General features: G+C 36.6%; 1 protein-coding gene and 1 non-coding gene across 2 annotated transcripts; one reads left to right on the top strand and one right to left on the bottom strand.

The window, feature by feature from the left end:
- The first annotated feature begins 228 nt into the window (after nt 1-228).
- Nucleotides 229-361, top strand: LOC150065696 (small nucleolar RNA SNORA66). The gene has a single exon (XR_016535037.1). It is a non-coding gene; the product is annotated as a small nucleolar RNA SNORA66 (small nucleolar RNA).
- A 1,686-nt stretch (nt 362-2,047) lies between these two features.
- LOC150065697 (bile acid-CoA:amino acid N-acyltransferase-like) lies at nt 2,048-13,562 on the bottom strand. Its single transcript, XM_090330338.1, has 4 exons — nt 13,361-13,562; nt 9,658-10,173; nt 6,628-6,830; nt 2,048-3,462 (listed from the first exon to the last, which is right to left on the bottom strand). Exons 2-4 carry the CDS (start codon nt 10,121-10,123, stop codon nt 2,869-2,871), a joined length of 1,263 nt encoding a protein of 420 aa, XP_090186464.1. The 5' UTR covers nt 10,124-10,173; nt 13,361-13,562; the 3' UTR covers nt 2,048-2,868.
- Between the last annotated feature and the right edge of the window lie 479 nt (nt 13,563-14,041).

Consider the following 14,041-nt stretch of genomic DNA (forward strand, 5'->3'; position numbering starts at 1 on the left):
GCAAAAAAAAGTTGGCATCACAATCTATACTTATTTATCTCAACATACTGCTAACAAACCTGGAACTGAACACATGGCTCAAGTGAGAGAGTGTCAACAATAAGCAAACAAAAACTTTTGGCCATGACTTTAAGCTGCAATTTTCTGCCCCCCCATACATATTTGCACACACATATACACACATCTAAGACTAATGTAAATATTTGGTATACAAAACATTCAACTGTTGTACAAGCTCGATCACTAGCTCTGCATAATGTAGCAGAAGCTAAGGGAATCAGATTTGTTAATGGAATTGTGGTGATAGGAATGTCTTTGCCTCAAAAACTACTGAGGTGGCTTCTCCCATTCTAGAACAAATCTAAAAACTGTCAAGTGAGATGGTTACAAATATTACACCAATCCTGAATACCACCAGGATTATTGTTGTGGTTTGGACAGGCAGTGTCTCCCTAAAAGGTTCATGCTTTGAAGTTAGGGCCCCAGATAATGGCACTATCAAGAATTACTATCATGGAGATGGAAGCTAATTGTAGAAAGTAGGTCACTGAGGCAAGTCTTTCAAAGTATATCTTGTCCCTTGCAACTTCGTGTGTCTTTCTCTCTGTCTACCAACCGCCTGGCATAAGGTGACCCACTTTGCTTCCCAACATACTCCCTGAACCACACAGAGGCTTAGAAGTAATGAAGTCACATGACCATGGGTTGAAACCTCTGCAACAGTGAGCTAGAAAACATCACTCCCCTTTTAAGTCAGGGTGGGGGGTGGGAAATTGGAACCAAGACATGAGAAAGGGTATCAATGTATGTGAAGTAATGCACCTTCTATCTGGTAAATATGTAACCCTTCTATTAATTACAATAAAAAAATATATGAAAAAGGGGCCGGGAGTTTGGCCTAGTGGTAGAGTGCTTGCCTAGCATGCACAAAGACCCGGGTTCGACTCCTCGGTACCACATACATAGAAAAAGCCAGAAGTGGTGTGGTGGCTCAAATGGTAGAGCTCTAGCCTTGAGGAAAATCCAAGGACAGTGCTCAGACCCTGAGTTCAAGCCCCAGGACTGGCAAAAAAATATATATATGTATATATATATATATATGAAAAAGTGACTAGCTGCTTTCATATAAAAAAAGAAAGATTAAATAAAAAATAGATGACTTAAAAAAAAGTGACTAGCATGATTACCAATCTGAGCAAAAACAGTTAAAGACAAGGAAAATGTACATTTACACTAGTGGGGTTACAAACCTTTGTTATTCCAGTGTCTGTTGAATTTATACATTCTGATGATGCTCAAAAAAAGCACATAAAAATCCCCAAACAATCTTGGTTTCAATAAAAGTCCATAAAATGTAAACTGAGGTATACATAATCAGGCCAAATTAACTGGTTAGAAGAATCAAAGTGAGGTATTCTGATTGACCATGGGTGTGACGCATAACTACTTCTCTGAATAACTGTATATACAATGTACCAGGTAACAAGGTAAGATACTATAACAATATGAGAATAACCAAGGGGCAACAAAAGAGATGAGAAATAACATAATACACTAAGAACAATAATCACACATTATATGGCTTTTGTTTCCATATCCTGGAGGTTCTTTCATTTAGCCTATATGGCCTATGTATCTAGGTTTTGGGCTACTGTAATCCTCTGCTAGGAGAGTCCAAGGTTTGTACTAATTATGACAAATGAGGGAAACCATTGAGCCCATGTTCCTTTGGGTCTGGCTTACTTCACTTAATATGATTTTTTCCAAGTCTTTCCATTTCCTTACAACTTCCCAATTTCTAGAGATTAATTGGAGATAAGAGCCTTACAGACTTTTTAGTGCCCAGGCTAGCTTTAAACCATGATCTTCAGATCTCAGCCTCCTGAGTGGCTAGGATAACAATCGTGAGCCATGGTGCCCGGCTCAGAAAAAAAATGTGTGTTGTCTGTAGATTAGGAATAGTCTTTTACATTTATAAGATGCTGAAGGGAACAATCTAAAGAAAATTACTGTTTTGCAACAAATAAAATTTTTATGACCAAGAACCTTTCATGTCTTTAAATAAATGTTTAATTGTAACACAGACAGTATCATTAATTACATGCTGCTTTTGTGTTAAAGTATCAAAGTAAGACATAGTAATCTAGACCTCTGGCCCATAAAACTTAAAACATTCATTCTCTTGTAGTTTACAGAAAAAAATAAGCCAGCTCCTAATTCAGAAAGGTAACTAGCTCCCAAAATTACTACTTCCTTGAGGCATAATTTTATGGGTCTTGATTTCCCCTTGTAATTGTTTAGGATACATACAAACTGTGGTACATTTTGGAACACAGACATAATTTTGTTAGCTTTCATTATTTTATTGGTCATAAATAATTCAATGATCTTGTGGATGTGTTTACATATTGCCTTAAAATATACAGCCTGAGTTTTCTAATAATAATGAAGCAACCATAAAATTATGCATGCTGCTTTCATGAAGCAATTAAAAGCATAGGTGATTGCATTATGTACATTTTAATTTGAATTTTAGGAAATGGATGGTATATAATGGTTTTCAGGTTTGTCTTTATAAATCTAAGATTTCTGTGACTAATCATTGGTCATCTTTATCCTCTTAATGATTGGCTGAGAATTGCTTCGCTAACAATACTTAGGGCAGGTAAGTTTACTCCTACAAATCTAGGATTCCCAATGTATATTCAGTTAAGTGGAAACCATTTTTCCCCTTTCTCAATCCTTCTGCCCTTTCCCTGTCTTAACTTCTGTATTACAAAAGAGAGCAAAGCTGTTCCTTCGTAAGAACTGAGACAAGCTGCTAATAAAGAAATTTACTTCTCTATTTCTGAGGACTATCTAGTCTTTTCAGAGTTGACTGGCCCCCACTGGAACCAGGTGCTTCCTGAGAAATTTCTGAATCTCCTGCCAAGAATGTTCCTGTGCAGCGGCATGTGGGATAATCTCTCCCCCCCAATGGATGACTGAGGTCAAAGAGGAGATCCTGGAAGCACGGCACAGGGGAGCATAGGGAGGATCTATCAGGTGACCGGCGCCGGGGTATGATAGCAAGGTCCAGTTATTCTTTCCATGTTTCTTCAGCTGTTCCGTGGCTTTCTCAGCATGTACTTTGCTGTTGATATTCTTATCTTCTTCTCCCACAATGAAGAGGAAATGCCCCTGAGCCTTTTCAATGGGAAGAAAATACCGGCTATCCTTACATCCAGTTTCCTCATAAACTCGATAAAACTCTGTAAATCCAAAGACATCTGAGGACTCCAGGTGTAAAGAGAAGGGTGTGGGCTGTATAATCTTGTCACGGTAGATATGTGGAACCTCGATGATGAAGTTGGGACCATTAATGAGCACAGTGGCTGTGACTTGTTTTAGGTGAATAGCTGCAGAGAGGCCAATCTCTGCTCCTCTGCATATAGAGATTATCCCAATACCTGGGCCCAACACCTGAAAATAATGGAAACAAAATGTTACTCCATCCTTCACTTAGGAAATGTTCTACCTCAATCAAGAAGTTGGGTGAGAAATGAGAGCCTTCTCATCCATATATTTATATAAAGCATTTCTAGAGTTCTGGAATACAGAATTCTCTATTACTGAATATTGAATTTTATGAATTTAAAAGGAAATGTGCCTTCAAATATTACAGTCATCATCACACCTTACTGACTAAATATTATGGATACAATGTCTGTTTGGTTATGACTTTAAGGTGCTTTCAAGAAATAACAATATAGGGGCTGGGGGTTTGGCCTAGTGGTAGAGTGCTTGCCTAGCATGCACGAAGACCCGGGTTTGATTCCTCGGTACCACATACATAGCAAAAAGCCAGAAGTGGTGCTGTGGCTCAAGTGGTAGAGCCCTAGCCTTGAGAAAACCCAGGGACAGTGCTCAGGCCCTGAGCCCAAGCCCAGGACTGGCAAAAAAAAAGAAATAACAATATAGAAGAGATACCAATGTAATATTATAAATAATGTTCAGGGGTTAATGGATGGGTAAATTTGGTTGCATAAAATCTGAGTATCTAGAGAGTCAGAGACGTGGGCACCTTCTAGTAAAAGAAGAGAAGGAAGTTAATAAGACAGAATATGAAGCTTGAACAGAGCTTTTGGCTTGACTGTTTCTGAAAGATTTCCAAAGGGGGCTTAGTTTAGTTTTCTTTTTATTGTCAGCCATCAAATAAGTGCTAGAAAAGGCACACTATCTTATTAAGGAACTCTCTGCCAAATGGAGAGGCAGGAAGATGAAAGAAAAGTACAGATAATCAGAGGAATATAAATTCTATGACCTAAGAATGCATACAGACAAGCCTGCCAACCTATTTTGACAGAGAATAAATGTAGCATCACAGGATGCTCATAAGACATAAGTTATAAATTAAATTTTCACATAAAATTGGAGTCAATATGAAGGGATAGTGTACTATACTGAATATAGTAGATACTGTTAATCACCTATACAAGAGCCATTCTATATAATTTCAAGGTTAACATGTCATCCAGCCATTTTTGAACTATGCAGTACATTATTATCACCTATAGCGCATGATATATGATCAGAACTTATTCCTCCAGTTTTACTGAAAATCTGTACCCTTTGTCTAACATTTCCCTTTTCCTAACCTGTTCTCACTTCTGAAATTTTATGTCTTAATACAAATAAAATGATCACAGTTGTGGCAAGGAGAAATGGAAAACAATGTATTTGGCTCTGAAAGATAAAGTCAAAGCAACTATAACAAAAAATGAGCAAAAAATAGTGACTGACTCAAATATGTGCAGACTTTAATTCACTTCTCTTCTATGAAGGAACAATAACTCATTATAACCCTGCCACCAAATTTGGAATCAGATTTTTATGAAGGTTACTTAATATGACTAAGTAGAGAAATAAGACTTTAGAAGTGATAGCACTGATCAATATGAGTTATACACATGAACTGCATGTTGAACTGAAATTTCTCTTGTACAACTGTTTAAAGATAGTTGAAAAAACTTGAAGTCTGTGGAATATCATCCCACAGAAGAGACACTGTGAAACACAGTTAAAGTTACTCAAAGCCTAGGAAAGAAAATCAGTTTCTGGTCTATGATAATCATTAGGTATCTAGTTTTGTGACATTGCAAGAACAGCCATTCAGCAACTCTATGAAGGACCAAATTAAGAAACTGAAAAGTAGAATCTCATAAGCTCTTTATTTCTGATCCAAATCAAAAGACTATTAAAAGAGTAATAATGCCTATTTGATCATTCAAGGACAATTCTGATATATGCATAAATTAGTTGTTTAAAATTGGGAAATTGGAAGAAAAATATGGGAAGGGGTATTAATGTTCAAGAAGTAATGTACCCACTACATGATGAATGTATCTGTAAAATAAAATGCAATTATTAAAAAATTTCCAGCACACCAAGTATTGTTGCTCAACATATTACTGTAATCCTAACAATATTTTGATGATATTTATCTGAAAAATTATGTAGTACTTGCACCAATCCCAGTATATAGCAGCAAAGCACATTAAGATCTAAAGAGAGGATATATTTTAGAAAGTACTGAAGACTCATGTTCAAGTCCTCTCATGTAACTAAAGATTCAGGTCTATTATTCAAAGAAATGTATATTATAACAAATACAGAAGCTGGCGGGGATGTGGCCAGAAGAGAAAGCTACTACACTGTTGATGGGAATGTAAACTTGTACAAGCACTCTAGAAAGCAATATGGCAATTTCTCAAAAGACTAAACATAGAGTTTCCCTATGACTCAGCAATACTACTCCTTGGCATTTACCCCAAAATGTTCAGAATCAAGGGCATACTAAAGCTACTAGTTCATTGCAGCATTATTTACCATAACTAAGACATGGGACCAACCCAGATGCCCCTCAGTAGATGAATGGGTCAAGAAGTTGTGGTACTTATACACAATGGAATTCGATGCTGCCATAAGAAAGAATGACATTTGTAAGGAAATGGAAAGACTTGGAAAAAATCATATTAAGTGAAGTAAGCCGGACCCAAAGAAACATAGGCTCCATGGTTTCCTTCATTTGTAATAATTAATATACATCTACAATTATCCTAGCAGAGGACCACAATAGCTCAAAAGCTATGTATGTGTAGCCATATAGGATGAGGCTAAGTGAAATGAACTCCAGCATATGGAAACAAAAGGCTTATCTTTGTGATTGTTGTTCTTCATGTACTATGTGATGTTATTTCTTTTCTAATTTTTCCCCTGATGGTTTATCTCATGTTGTTACCATATCTGACTTTGGTATCTGATATATTGCATATACATTTATTTGTTTATTTGAAATAGGGAAGAGAAGGGGGAAAACAAAATGATTGGGAGGGAGTGAAGGGAGGGAAAGTGGGAGAAAAACATGAGGAGTATCAATGTTCAAGAAGTAATGTACCCACTACCTGACTGTGCTGTAACTGTAACCCCTCTATACATCACCCTGACAATAAAATGCAATAAAAAAGAAAGGCAAAAAAAGAAATACGTATTATATGAATTGTACATTGTGCTGAACTGAAACACTTTTTGTACAACTAATTTAAAGACAATTTTTAAAAAAACACGCACTAAATGGTGAAAAATTACCTTAGGATGTTTGAGGAGTAAGTTGATAGCTTCCTCGAAATACTCCAGATCTACCTTTTCTAATGGAGAGGGCAGGTCTGCATAGCTGTGGTAGGCCAAGGCCAGCGTAACAAAGCCATGACTGGCCAGGAGACTCGCCCGGAACTCAAGCAGTCCTCCAGTACCACCAAACAAATCAAGGACCCCTGGGAACTGGCCCTCTCCTGGAAATCAGAAAAATGAAAGCACAACAAAGTTATAAATGAAATATGAAACCACAAGGAAGAAATGCATCCAAATTTGGAAAATGAGTGTATATGTCTTCAAATGAGACCTCAAATATTCAACCTTATAACCAGGACATAAGTGAGATCTACTGACAACAATATGACACACACACTCTCTAAATACTTTCTTTGTTTTTTCTTGGTAGTGGGACTTGAACTCTGGGCCTGGGTATTGTCCTTGAGCTCTTCAGCTTACCCCTTGAGCCACAGCACCACTTCCCATTTCCTGGTAATTAATTGGAGATAAAAGTTTCACAGACTTTTTAGTGCCTAGGCTGGCTTTGAATCATGATCCTCAGATTTCAGCCTCCTGAGTAGCTAGGATTATAGGTGTGAGCCACCGTGCCTGGCTTCTCTAGACATTTTCTTAGGATGTCCCAGACTTGTTTATCCCTGATGCCCAGGATAATGGGGCTTATTTCTATAATCTTGTAATAAACAAAGCCATGAAGGTTGAGCTAGAGTTTTTTTCATATATTTGTATTGTAATTAATAGAAGGGTTTCATTATATTCACCAGATAGAAGGTGCATTACTTCATATACATTGATACCCTTTCTCATGTCTTGGTCCCCATTTCCCTCCCCCCCCACCCCTACTCCGCATCTTGTTTTCCCCCCTTCCCTATCCAATTTCAAATAACCAAATACTCATTTATCCAATATATTAGATAACAAAGTGAAACACTGTAACAATATGAAATAACCAAGGGACAGCAAAAGAGATGAGAGATAACATAGTACATTAAGGACAACAATCACTCATTGTTTTTATATCCTAGAGGTCCTTTCATTTAGCATCATACTGTATGGCCTTATGTATCTAGGTTTTGCTCTATTGCAAATCTCTGCTAGGAGAGCCCAAGGTTTCTACTGAGCTAGAGTTTTTTAACTTCTAAAATAAGTACAAATAGATTTCAGGAAACCTACCAAAATCCTAAAATGAGATACTAGATATGGTATGTACATTAACATGTGCATTTTAGTAATGAGAGATGCTCTAGGATCTGGAATGCCCCCAGAAGACATGTGTATCAAGGGGTTGATCCCAGGGTGGCAGTACTGACCTGTCATTGAATGTTTAAGAGCTAAATTCTAATGGATGTTCTTCAGGTCATTGACAGGGGGTGGTGGGACCCTAGCTTCCTATTCTTATCTTTTGCTTTTTAACTACTAGACAAGCAGCTTTTCCCTCCCACAAATTCCCAGCTCATTTGCCCAAAGCAATGAGGCCAACCAATTGCGAATTCAAACCCCTACATGATTTACATGGTCTAAAAACCTCTTTCCCTTCATGTATTGTTTATCTCAAGTATTTGTTACAGTAATAGAAACTATCACATAGGAGGAAACCATGGGTTTAACTTTCCAAAGAAGTCTATGGTTCAAAAAATTTAAAATAATTACATTGACTAAAATCCAGATGGAACACTATGCTGTTAACACTGAGCAGAGGGACCATGATGGAATCTTCCACCCAAGCAGATGTAAACAATGAATCCTCATTTCAGTAACAGAGAGTATTTCTCTATTCCCATCAGCATAATACAGTCTAATACAGCCTAATAGTTAATGAAAGAAAGGATGATCAGAGTATCATTCTATTTACTCTCTTGGATGTGTGTGTGTGTGTGTGTGTGTGTGTGTGTGTGTGTGTGTGTGTGTGTGTAATATGTACATATGTGTCAGTATTGGGACTTGAACTCAGGGCTTGGGTGTTGTCCCTTAGCTCAAGGCTGTTGCTTTACCACTTGAGCCATAGCTCCACTTACTCTATTTCCTCTCTTTGTTGGCAGCTTATTTCCAAAATAAAGTAGAACCTACACACTGAAAGAAATTCACATTGCACTTATGTGAGTAGTTTATTCTTTTAAGTGTATTTTTAGTGACATCCATGTAAAAGGAATGATTTGATTAAAAGTGAACTGAGAATTAAAAAATTTGCTTTTCTTTGAAAAAAGAAATACTAAATAATATATTTTTATTTAAAAGTGGCATTTGAGTAAATCAGTAAAAATTCTTTTGCATTTTCTGTAGAAAATTTCTTGAAACAAATACTTCCATCTTGCCAGAATATGGAGTTGAAAAACTGCATTGAAGCTTTTGAGTTGTGTATGCTTAAACCTTTTCTTACCACATACAACTCATCCCTCCCTTACCTGGCCACAGAACAAACACCTGAAACAAGAGTTCTACTACATTGAATGTCCCCGTGATTAACAAATAGCACACCATGAATCAATACTTTATCCTTAGGTGAAAGTCCTGCAACAACATACAAATTATTAACAGGAATATTAGAGAAGCAAAACTTTTTGCTACCTACTTCCTGTTCTTTTCTTTGGTCTTCTCCTTTTTTGTGACAGACTTTCAGTCCATCACATCATAAACTTGTGTCAACAATGGAATAATCAAGTGTTATTAACAACAGGACAGTGCTGGGACATGGTTGTCTTGTTATCAACATGAGAGTCTTTAGGTAGGAAAGCTTTAATGAAGATAAATTTAGCATAATATACAAAGTTTTGGAAACCTCAGAATGGAGGGACTACATAAATTACCTGTCATCATGTCCTTAGACAAACTCCAGGACTACTACCATGAGACTTAGGTTTAGAATGCAATGATTACCACACTCTTGTTTTGACCTAAAGTGAGCCCTAATTTTGAAGACAGGAAACCAATCAAACTCAATCCCTAGTGGAATAAGGCATTTGAAAGAGGAAAAAGATCTGGATAAGGACAACTGGAGTTAATTCTACTCACCTGGAGGGATAAAGAGAGCCCCCCGAAGACGACCTTCGTTTATAAAGACCCTTGTGACTCCGGGTGCCACATACCACCTTTCCAAAGTCAGGGTGGCCTTTGGAGCACTGGCAGCTTTTGTTTTGAGTGGCACGAGTGGATCAGAAACTTGTAGTTTGACCTGGAAGGGGCTATTCATCACATCTCTTTTCAGCAGTCGAATTAACAGGTTCTCAGGTTTCAAGGACCAGAGAAGACCCATGGGGTGGACGCCCACATAATCGCCTCCCAGGGAAGCATCACGCTCCAAATCTACTTCACCATTTTCGTCGGCCCTATAGTAGGCCCGAGAACGAAACAGGTTATTCTTCTCATCTTTCACCGATGCCTGAAAACACACCATTTGTAAAGGTGTCAGGCCTGTAACTTGGATCCGCACTGGCTCATCCGCAAGTGCACTGAGCGGTGTCGCTGTCATCTGAACCATTTTGGCAGTGTGGCTCCTTGAGTAATTCTCCAGAAATATTTTCAACAAAGCTTCAAAAGGGAAAAGAAGGATGAATGAAAGTAGATACGAGTGAAGTTAATGAACAACAAAATAGAAAGGCAATTATACCTCTTAGAACTGTTTTTAACTTTCTAACGATTTTAGCAAATATTCTTTTATAATCTTAATCTTGTAGTACAAAACATCTGAGAGATTAAATAGATAACTTTTACTTTGTTTTTTAGGTGTGTGTGTGTGTGTGTGTGTGTGTGTGTGTGTGTGTGTGTGTGTCCTAGAGCTTGAACTCAAAGACCAGAGCACTGTCCTGAGCTTTTTTGTTCAAAGCTAGCATTCAACCACTTCAGCTATGGCTCCATTTGTGGCTTTGTTTTGGGGTAGGGATGGATAATTGGAGATTAGAGTCTTATAACTTTTCCTGCCGGTGTTGACTTCAAACCGTGATCCTCAGATCTTAGCCTCCAGAATAGCCAGTTATACGTGTAAGCCACTAGAGCTTGACAAAATACATACATTTTATAAGTTGAGAAAGCAGCAATCCCCATTCATATGATAATGCCAATACATCAAACAAGATATCATAATCTTTCATGGGATACTCTTGAACAACAATAAGCATAATGTAAATTAGGACTGGATGTAGGGTTGAAATCAGAGTGGATTATTGCACATCTCCCTATACAGAAAAGTGAACTCCATTACCCCTTTCCTCCCCGAATCTTATGATTACTATGCAAAAGCTTAATTCCAACAGATCATTAAAAAATAAAAAGTAGGGTCAAGTCTTTTCAGCAGAATGAAGAAAATCTTGAGAAAATAAGAGTGATGTGTGTTTTGCTTCCTATAGGAAAAGTATCTCTAGCTTTACATATAGATTTTATCAAGTCCTAAAGCAAAACTAGAAGCTAATAAGGTCTTCAAGTCCAGGGGTCTTGTTGATATTTTTACAACCTCTTCCTTTTATAGCTTTCCTTCACCTTTTGGTTAAGGAATAGAAAGCCAGATTAACTACTGTTCTCATTCTAAGAGTCACAAGGATGAAGAAAAACTACAAAAGCAAATGTTGGGGGTTTGGGTTGCCAGCCTTGCTTTCACTATAAATGATGGCTAAGTATACTAAGAATCTAAATGAATTAAGTTACAAGGTACATATGGGAGGTAGGAAATTTTCCTGGATAAATGCTAAGTTTAATTGATGACAAAGTAACAAAACAGAAACCCTTATAGAGAAAAGCAAGAGGAAATAAATAGAAAACGTAATGTAATTTTTAATGGCTATGTGGCAGCTGTTTGATGGATTTTAAGTCTGATACACTCCAGCCACCATGTCTTTCTCCATCTGCCAGTTTTTTGTAGAACTATACTGTGTGTTCATAGATAGCACATCAAAACTGAGCACAGAGACATATATGGAGATGAACCTAGCAGAGGCCCTGTAGGCCTCTGTAAGGCAGCTACTCTCCATAGGATGAAGGTAGAGAAGCAGAGTTAGTCTTATGCTTAGAAAGCCAGAATCAAGATTGCAGAACCAAGAAAATGCCTTTGACCTTCCAAAAGAACTATAAAACCAAAGTTGCCAGTTTTAAAGACTAGAAACATAGTCATAAAACAAAGATTTCCCCAGAAGTGCATTAATAGTGACAACCCAGGACCTTCTGATAAGAAAGATCCAATCTCACAATCAAATCAGTAAATAAAAATGAAAGCCAGAAGCAACTCAAACAAATAAAGTTTCAATGAAGGGCAGATCCAGATCAGAATAACACATGTCCTAATTCCAATACTTTGCTACAATAGGGGTATGTTCTTTCTTGGAGGTAAATATTCATTTTCAGTCATAATTTTATGTAAATTAGTCAGAATTTAATTATGAAATAAAGCAGTGAAAAGAAAATGTGACTATGAGAAAATACTAGAGTAGAAGCTGAAGTAGCCCAGATGTTGGAACTAGACAGGAAATAGAAATGAACCAACATACATAAGGACAGCTTCATCAAAGCTATCCAAATTAAATTACAAAAAGAAAAATGATTGTGAAAGAAAATAGGCCGTATAAGAAGCATGGAAGAAATTCTTTGATGTATGTGTAATTGATGCCTTAGAAAAAGAGGAAGATAAAGATAGGCACTGAAGAAATACTTTCAAAAATGTCTGAATTGTCCCCCAACTTGTTGAAAAATATCACGTCACAGTCAGCAGAAACTTAATAAACACAAGGAAAGCAAAAACAAAGAAAATCACAATGATTGCAGTTTAGTCAGAAACTGATCCTATAAAGTAAACCTTAAAAGTAACAAGGGAAAATAGAAATACTACATGCAAGAGAATAAATAATATAAATAACATTTGCTCTCCAAAAACCAATGAAAACCAGAACACTATAGAGCTTTACTAGAGCTGAGATTATAGCTAATGTGCAATCAATCGCAACAACTCCTACACAAATACACTGAAAGTAGTTAAGCACAAACCTATAAGGAGAAATGCTGGATAAGAAATTAATGAATAAGGCATTGCTTCTGCTTCCTGAGAGGCTTAAGACAAGTGACTTGACAGCTCAGATGTACCCTGTTTTACTTGTTATAATAGTCAAGAAATTGAATGACTAAGGTTACATAGAATTATATAGAAGAGGCAGAAACACAATGCATATCTCCAGCTTTTAGTGATTAGTAGTTTAACAGAATTCATCAAGGGTCTACCATATGACTAAAAGACTAGGTTCTAAAAAAGCTCAGAGTATAGAATTCCTTCTATACATTAATCTAATTAAACATCACATAATTGACCCAAATAGAAATAAATGAATTGGAAACTCATTAATTTTAGTTCATTTGTACTTGCTTTAGTCTTCTCTGTCAAAATGATGGTTGCTATCAGAAAACATTTCTGAGTTGCATAAATCAGTCTAATACTAATAGGCTTTTAGAAATATCTTATAGAATTTAGTCCTGGTAGGTCATTAGTCTTATCTTAATGGTATCCTGCAAACAAAAGATAAACAAGACCACAATTTAGCTTTCCAGATGGAAATTTTTCTAATAATTTACAAAATATCATTAAGAGGAGGACACATTAATGGGGTAAGAAAGGTAGAATAAAGTGATTTCTGGCACTCTTTCTCCTCAATAAACATGATTAGAGGTTGGTAGTCTCATTATTAGCAAGTTCCTATTAACATCCATTCTAAATAAAATCTGACCGAGAAGTCACCCTTACCTGGGCACCTTCACGTATTCCACAGCTCCTTGAATTACAGAAGTCTAGTTGACTTGTAGTAGAAATACTATTTGCCTTTGTAAGCTGCTAAGTTCCAAAATGGGAAAAAACTGATGTTATCCTACTTGTAATCACAGAAGAAATAATCCTAATGACAAACTAAAAACTCAACCTTATCCTTTTGAGCTTTCTTTCCAGCAAAAGGTTGTCCTTACTTAAGACCAAAGTTCAGGTCCTTTATGGCTTAATAGCATGATAACACCTGTGTTACCACCCACACTTTGATCTAGTCTGCTATTAACTTTTACATTTTAGTGAACTCAGCCCTCTTCTGTTTTTTTTTCTGTTTTCATTTTATATTTTCCAAATCTCTTCCTCTTGCAGGTAGTCATAATTTGCCCATATTTATTCATTTTTCTTTATAAGCCGGTTTTTGTTTGATTTTTATTTCTTTTTAAATATATATATATATATATATATATATATATGGCTAAAGGTGATATACAAAGGGATTACAGTTACATAAGTCAGTAATGAGTCCATTTCTTTTCTAAGTGTCATGCTTTCTTTTGCTCTCTCCCAGTTTTTTCCTCCCATTCCCAGCCACCATTGTATAGTAGCACTTAAAAAGCACAAACCTTAAAAAAAAGAACTATCTAAGCAGAAAATAAGAAAAGGATG

The sequence above is a fragment of the Megascapheus bottae genome, chromosome 3 (genome assembly GCF_031878675.1).
Source record: "Megascapheus bottae isolate mThoBot1 chromosome 3, mThoBot2.hap1, whole genome shotgun sequence".
Lineage (NCBI taxonomy): Eukaryota > Metazoa > Chordata > Mammalia > Rodentia > Geomyidae > Megascapheus > Megascapheus bottae.